The 8250-nt window shown below is 47.6% G+C and overlaps 1 protein-coding gene across 1 annotated transcript; it reads right to left on the reverse strand.

The window, feature by feature from the left end:
- Positions 1-748: 748 nt before the first annotated feature.
- FATE1 (fetal and adult testis expressed 1) lies at positions 749-8014 on the reverse strand. Its single transcript, XM_008690247.2, has 5 exons — positions 7909-8014; positions 6778-6905; positions 2414-2520; positions 1930-2008; positions 749-1163 (listed from the first exon to the last, which is right to left on the reverse strand). The coding sequence occupies exons 1-5, from the start codon at positions 8012-8014 to the stop codon at positions 1032-1034; spliced, it is 552 nt and encodes a 183-aa protein (XP_008688469.2). The 3' UTR covers positions 749-1031.
- Positions 8015-8250: the final 236 nt, after the last annotated feature.

Genomic DNA, 8250 nt, shown 5'->3' on the forward strand with positions numbered 1-8250 from the left:
AGCGCAAGTCCCACTGCCCTACCAGCAATCTTCTCTGTCTGAGTTTAGCTTCATGGGGCTCTGGACATGGGGGAAAGAGGTTCAAAGCCCCTCCATGTGGCCTCCCATCCAGCCTCCAGAGCTGAGTAGGAGCCTTTACCTCAGTCAGTCTATATGAGACAGGCAAGAGCCCTCGGCTAGAACACAGGAGAACCCACTCTAGACCTAACACTATCCCGGTCTTGCTGAATGACCCTGGACCATGTTCTCCCTCTCCAGGAGTCAATTTCCTCCTGGGAAAATGGAAAGGTTTCTGGTGCAGTCCATGTTTCCTCTGATTGAGTCCCTGCAATGCCTGGCCCAGACAAGCTGCTGAATAACAGCTTTCCCACAAGCACTCACTGGCATGAGCCCAACAGGAAGGACTTTGCCAAGCCCTGCCCCTAAAAAGGTTCCCTGCCTGGGTAGGGGACCTTGGGGAGGAGAGAAGGGAGGGAACCAGGACCCCTGGGGTAGAGAATCAGCCCAGTTCCTGTAACAGTGACTTTGTCCAGAGGGGCTGTCCCTACATGAATCCTGGATGTAAGAAGCTCAACCAGCAGGGTTTGCTGCTATCAGTGAACTTTTATTGAGTGCATTTTCTGTGTAGAGCCCTGTACACAAAGGAAGAAAACTGGGAAGGCACAGCCAAGCCCCTGCCACAGACAATGGAACAGAAGGGACGTTGAGGGCACAGAGGTAAGGTTCAGCTCTGAGATGGTCACCATGGAGCCCTGATGGGCAAGCAGGAAGCCCCTGCCACTGGTGTTACTGTGGGAACGAGATGCCACCTTCTTCACCCTCCAAAGCAGCTACATTTCAGCCCATTCAGACCTTTGGAATGCCACACTTCTTTTACCTCCCAGCAGCTAGGGCAACCGGTGTAATCAGAGCTGGAAAATGGCTCTGATGCTGCTAAGGACTGCTGGGAGATGGAAGGATGATGGGCAAGGGCGGCCCAGGGAGAAAAGGGAAGAAGAGGAAGGAGAAGTGGGCTCAGGCGGCATGAGGCATCACTGGCGCATCCACAGCCACAGGTTGGCCACGCAGGCCGACACCAGCATGGTGAAGAACAGAGCATCCCTGTGGCGCCAGGTGGCACCCTGGTCCTCCAGGGCTCGCAGCCGGCTGGTGATCACGTGCAGCTGCAGAGAACAAGGGGGCTGGTGAGCGAGATTCTTCTGGGGAAGCCCATGGCTCACCACTGGAGAAAATATGAACTTAGTACAGGAAGGGGCTCTGCTGCCCTTTGGGAGGCCAAAGTGCCTCTGGGTGAGAAGCAGGCAGACCAACTGAAACCAGGGGATGGGATGGGCCCGTGGGACTGAGGACTGGGCTGCCTGTGTTTTCAGGCCCAGAGGCCTTGTCCCCTCTTTGGTGTTCACCCAGTTGTCTGGAAGAAGCCAGCCTGTCCCAGCTGTGCTGGGGGAGGCGGGGAAGGGCATTTCAATCCTGGGGGGGGGCCAGCGTGGGGGCAGCTGCAGCACCAGAGTAAGGGCTCCGAGATGGATGACACTCAGGGGCCAGAGACAGCCACCAGGGAAGATGCCCTTCCAGGCCTTCTGTGGTCTCTCCCTGAGAAGACAACCCCACCCCCAGACCTCTTAGCACCATTCCTTCTGCACAGATTTCTATCCTCTTCTGTTGCCTCTTCATTCTCCTTTTGACTTCCTCTGTTCCCTTCCCACACATCTCAGGGAGAGAGGCAGGGCTGAGGCTGCCATCAAGATGGGACATTAGAGCCCTGAGGACTGGGAGGAAAGGAAGGGGAGCCTGACCTCACCTCCACTGCTAGAGGGCAAGATGACTTCAAGGGGGGGTGGTCTCATTGTTGCCAAAGCCTACCTGCCCCAAGGCACCATGATTCTGCTTCCACCCTCCCAGTGGATCCATTGCATAAGAGATGCTTACCTGTCTTCTCATGACTTCCATCTCCAGTCCATTTAGCTCTTCCAGGCCAATCTCTGCCACCATATCTGCCTCTGGGTTGCTGGGAAATAAGAAAAGCAGAAGGTCAAGAGCTGCTGGTGGTTCCAGGCCAGGCAAGGCAGGGAGCATAGGAAGGCCATGAGGGCAAGCAGGTAAAGTCAGGCCCTTTTCTAGACAATGACTCTATCATCCTGAGTCCTTCCTTTCTCAGTAAGCAGGTCCTAGGGCCTAAGGGCTGGGAGCCACCCCAGCCTGGACTCAGTGTGGTCAGAGGCCCCAAATGGGTAAAAGGCCAGGAGGTTCAGGGGCTAGGGTGAGAACACAACAGATCCCCAACATTCTAAGCATGGCCAGCTGCTCACAACACCTTCCTGGTCAGTCTGCTTACTAGCCCATCTAGTCCACCCTGGTCCCTGCCCAAAGAGCTCCAGTTTTCCTCCTGCAGGATCCCTAGGATCTTTCTTACCGCTCATAATGGAACCTCATGTTTTGGAAGCCACTAGGATACTCCCGGGGGTGCGCATCACCATGGCCTGCTTCTCTCAACATTCTGGGTATTGGCATCTGGGGTCCCTAAAGAAAGGAATGGTCAATAAAAGTAGCCTACTCAGTCTCAGCTGAGGAGTTGCTCCACGCTGACCAGGACCAATGGTGTACCCTATCAGGAGTCGCATGGTACCTGAGCAGCTGGAATCAGGGGTTGGCAGCTTCAGACCTCTAGAAGAGCCTGGGAATCCCACAAGTTGGCCAACTGCCACCACTCTACCCACACCATGCTCCTCAGTAACTTCTAGCCATCCAAGCTATGGGGAAAGAAGAGCAGTGACAGGGATCCCTGTCCTCTGCCAGCACTGTCACATATAGACATCAGCTGAGTCAGAGAGGAGAATGGAAAACCTCAATTTTAGAGCCAAGGAAATTGAGGCCTGGCAAATGACTGTACTTCCCAAGGACACACAGTGTTGGAGCTCAGGATAGAACCCTGGCCACTGGGAGACCATAACCTTCTTCTCTGGGTGAGCACAGCCATCCCAGCAACTTTCATTTTTGTTCATCTGCTAATGACTGCCTGGAGTGGATGTCTCTGGCCCACAGCTCTGCAGCTAGGGTATCTCATGCCTTGAAGAGCCAATGTGGGCTAGAGGAAGAGAACGTGCCAGACCCACCTGGGTTCAAATCTCAGTTCCAAGTTTCCAGTGCAAGATGAAAAATTTCACAAGCCATTTGGTTTAACACATGCCACATGCCACCCTCTAAGCCCTTACCAGCATCAAGTCATTAAATCCTCTCCATGACCCTTCAAAACAGGTATTACTGTCATTCCATTTTGAAAGATTGGAAAACTGAGACACAGAGAGGTCACATTAGTTGTCTGAGTCACACAACTGTAAGTAGCAGAGCAGCCGTTTAAAGCCAGGATATTTTGCTCCAGAGGTTATGCTTTTAACCATTATAGTTGGATGCCTCTCATATTTGACACCACTTCCGCCTTCAGACTCCATTAAAATGAAGACAGTAAAATGGTATAAACCTGTAAGAAAGAAGATAACGGGAGAGGAGAGGCCGCAAATGATGAGAGAGCTCAGCAAGACTGTGGGATTCAGAGAGTGCTGAGAACAAAGCCAAGGGAAGTGGGCCTTGTGGCTCAGAAGCAGATGGGGAGTAGTAGAGGTAGGAGTCCCCCTCCCGCCAGTGGCCAGAGAGGACCCAGACCTGGAGGCTGCAGGGACATGGGGGGGAGGTCTTGAGGACCCAGTGGGTTGGAGTGGGGGGACAGTGGCCTTGGCTGAAGGTCTGTATATGGAACAGTCATCCAGCCCTCTTACCCCACCTGGCCGGCAGCCAGGTACTTCCCCCCAAGTTCAAACCTGAGCTAAATGAATGAAGAAGCAAGAGTGGCTGTGCCAAAGAGCAGAGCCCTCTCCACTCTGGCATTTACAGGTGCCTTCTGCACAGCCCACCTTGCTGAAGTAGAACCTGCTGTCTCACAGGCCTCACCAAGACACAGAATTCTGGGTTGGCTCTATTTGCCTCACTCTTAACAAGAAACAACCAAGCCTCACCTGTCACCTGAGAAATATCTGCAGCCCTCCTCTGCTCTTAAGAACAATAGTAAACTGCAAGGTTGAATGATTTCCGTATAAAGGATTTTCATAGGAACTTTGCCACCATGCTCCATTTGTTGTAATAATGCAAAATTTCTCTTTCTCAAAAGTGCACACAGATACTGGTGTGACTTTTTCTGTGTGAACAGTATTTGACAGTCATGCTACTATTTTATTTTCCTCTTCATCTTCTTCTTATGATACCTCAAAAGTAGGATGAAAATGGCAGTGTGTATCAAGAAAACCCCAGGACTATAAAGGGGAATTTGATTGAGAGTTTCTCCTAGAACAATTTCCACACCATCCCCTTGATTTTCCTACAGATTGGAATCAGAAAGACAAAAAGTTTATTGAGAGATTTGAAGGCGAGTAAGGACGAGTAACTGGTGGCTGAGGTTTATGTGTTTGAAATAACATAGTTTGTTTTTAACACATAAATATAACAAGAATTAATGTGATAACATCTTCAAGTTGATGATAACCTATTGTGGTTGCCCATCATAAGACAGGTCTAACTGTTCAAAACCAGTTGTCTTGTTGCTTTTTTGTTTTTAATTTTAGAAACCCTCTATTTAGAACTATATGCATTGTAAAACATAAGACTTCTACAGCAATTTGATGGAGATTAAGAAAAGCTATGAACTTCAGCAAGTCCTAGCTTCCCTCTATTTCAAACAGTGTTATTTCTATTTTCATGTACTTTTCCAGGCATACTACTTCCCCCACGCCCAAATCAGCAGAACAATATTATGAATTTTTTTTTGTCCTTTCATGTAGTGGTTCTCTCAGAGGCAGTTATGGTTCCATTTTTTTCTTTCTTTTTTTTGGTTCAAAAGTAAATAATAAATAGAATTGATAAATTTCTTAATTCTAAATGTCTAATTTCTAAATTCAATATAATGACTGTTTCTTTTTAAAGTACTCCTTGGTCCTAATAGGTAACTATAATTAATCCAGAGATTATATCTCCCCACTGCCCCCCAAACACCCCATTCTCCCTCAATCTCATGGGCATGGGTGGCTTGCTGGAGCCTGAGTTGCTGGAGAATTTGACTTGACTTCTGCCTTCGGACACAACAAGCCAATTCAATATTTCTGGTTTATTTTCATTCCCAGGAGGTCTCTGATCTGGGAGCTCTATTTCTCTTTATTCATTAGCAGTGGAATCATTTGGGCATTTATCACAACTCATTCCCTAGAACAGCCAGGCCTCCCTACTCTCCAACCTTGTTGCCTTTCCCCACTAACCTCTGCAACACTGTAACACCATGGTGACCCTGGCTAACAGAATCTACTATAGAATTACCTGACTCAAGAGATTCCCTAGAATAATCAGGTCATCCTCTTCTCCAAAATGGCTGCCTTTTCCCAGTACCCTTTGCAACAATATGGCTGCCATTTTTTTTTCCTAGAACATTCCCTCACCCAAGGTGAATGTAGCTTAAAGGATTAGCTACAGAACAATGGGACTCAGGTGATTTCCTAGGACATTGGGTCTCCCTCCTTCTCCAACCTAATTGCCTTTTCCCAGTAACCTTTGCAACAGTATAACAACCATTTTTCTAAAACTTTCCCTCACACACAGTGAAAGTAGCTTTAAAGGATTGGCTATAGAACTTGAAATTCACATGATTTCCTCCAACAGTAGTGTCCCCCTCCTCTCCAACTTGGTTATTTTTTCCCAGCAACTTTTGCAACAGCATAGCAACTGTGTTTCTAAAACTTCCCCTCACCCACCAGTGAATATAACCTAAAGGACTGGTTACACAGTGAGAGAACACACGTGACCCCAGAATACTCAAGTCTCCCTTCTCTCCAAAATGACTGCCTTTTCCCAGTATCCTTTATAACAGTATACCTGCCATTTTTTCTAGAACATTCCTTAACTCACATTAAATGCAGTTTAAAGGATTGGCTACAAAATAGTCAGATCTGATTGGTTGGAATTCCTAACAGTCAGGGAGCATAAGAACCTACCTTGCCTTACCTTTTTCCCAGCCCTGAGAAACATATTTTTCTTTATATATATTTATATTTAATCTATTAGATGAGGCCCATCCACATTATCAAGGATTAGTAATGTCCTTTAGTTAAAGTCCACAGAGTGTAGATGTTAACCAAAGCTACAAAATACCTTCATAGCAACACCTAGACTAGTGTTTGATGGAATAACTGGGAACTGTAGGCTACCCAAGTGGACAGGTAAACTTGACCCTCACAGTGGTCTAATCACTAGGGAAGCTGAGAGAGAATTTGGACTTAGACCAGGGACTGTAGGGCCTGCCTGGGGATGGTGGGGCCTCCTACCCGGGCTGATTATTAAATTAATAATTAAATAATTTATATGATTATAATTTATATAGATTTATATGTAAAATATAGATATATAGAGAAATATAGATAAAGATTTATTTATTTATTTATTCATTTATTTATGAAAGTGTCATTTCACACACATTGGAGTTTTGCACAGTAAAGTGTATATGTAGTCCCCAAGTAAGTAATATGTGATTCAGGTGTTCTCGACTCTCAAGGTTGAACTACCAGCCTACCAAAGGATGGCCGTGACCTCTTATTGGACATCACTGCCTTCACTGCCTCACTGGTACACAACAGCTTCCTCCCTTGACCCCAAGTCAACATCTGGCTCTGCTCAACCGACCATCATCAGCCTATACTCCCAACCCCAACCCAGCTGTTGCATGCCAAGGGCTCCATACAGTACCGCTTTCTTGGGCCGGGTGGCAGTCATATTCCAAACCGGTTGACCTGCAGCAGAGCCAGCAGTCTTTGTATCCAACCTTTGACGCCGCTGAGAGGCACCCAAGGACTGGGATCCATGCTCCATCATTTCTAGGGAGAAGAAGAGAAGCCCCAGGAATACCCGTAGAGGCTGTACCAAGGCTTCCTGGGCACAGGCTGCACCAGAAAGAGGATAGGGTACCCAAACTTCTTAGGAATCATTCAACACTCATTCACTGCTGTCCACTGGCAGATCCCAGGCCTCAGCCTGTTCATCTGTTCAAAAGTTTAGCAAGTATTTACTGAAGGTCATGCTCTGGCCTAGGTTACTGGAGTAAGAGCAATGACCAAGAGACAAGATCTCAGCAATCAAGTAACCAGTCTGTGTGTGCATAGTGGGAGTGAGGGGACAAAACAGAAATAATCCATCAGTGTTAATTCAGATCAAGAGATACATGCTCCCAAAGTGATAAGAACAGGGCAACATGGCAGAAGGAAGGGGCCACTTCTAGAAAAGTCAGAAACAACATTGAGGCAGAGACCTGAAAGAGAAAAAGATCCTGGCCATGGAAAATCTAGGGAAAGAGCATCCCAGGCACAGGTAAGAGTCAACACAAAGGTTATGAGGAAGAACTAGCCTAGGGCTATTATAAGGACAAGCATAAATGCAGTGTGCAGTGGGTCACCATCTTGAGGAGGTGACCTTGATCAGCATTTGGAGATCATGGAAAAGAGTTTGAATTTTACTCTAAAGGGAGAGAAGGCATTGAAGGACCAGAAGAGAATTGATCTGATTGATCTTATAAATTGAGCCTTTTGGATACTTTGCCATAGACACAGTGGTAGTTTGAACAACGGGGAGAAAAGGACCACACGTGTTGGTCCCATCCTACTCTCTCACAGGCTGCAAAATGCTCACATCATCAATTCCTTTCCCCCAGCTTTCCTGTCCCTCAAGCCATAAGTACATGTATATGTATGCCAAGGCACAGACAGACCTGTAGACATACATACGTGCATATATATGAGTCTACCCAGCCATTTACACGCCTTCTCCAACACACATGCACAGGTGTGGACACCCAAGGAAAGAGACATTACAGGGGCTCCTCACCTGCTATCACCAGGTGCTCTTGGCCTTGCATGTAGCTTCCAGGAACCAGCTCTTCAGCCATGGATGTTTCCATCTCCTCCTTGATGCTAGGGGGGCCTCCTGCCATCACAACCAGTTTTTCACTTTTAAGCTATACCCAAGGATACACAGGAAGGAAGGCACAGAGCAGTCACTTGGAAAATCAGCTCTTCGAGGGACAGGAGCTCAAGCAAGATATATCTGGACATGGGGGTGGAGCCAGACTCCCTCACAGGGCTCAGGCCTTGGACTCAGTACCTTGTGTTCCTGCTGTATCTTGTTGGCTAGGTTCACAGCCTTCTCCTCTGCTACTCTGTAAGCAAT

Source organism: Ursus maritimus, assembly GCF_017311325.1.
Source record: "Ursus maritimus isolate PB19 chromosome X unlocalized genomic scaffold, ASM1731132v1 scaffold_X1, whole genome shotgun sequence".
In the NCBI taxonomy this organism is placed as follows: domain Eukaryota; kingdom Metazoa; phylum Chordata; class Mammalia; order Carnivora; family Ursidae; genus Ursus; species Ursus maritimus.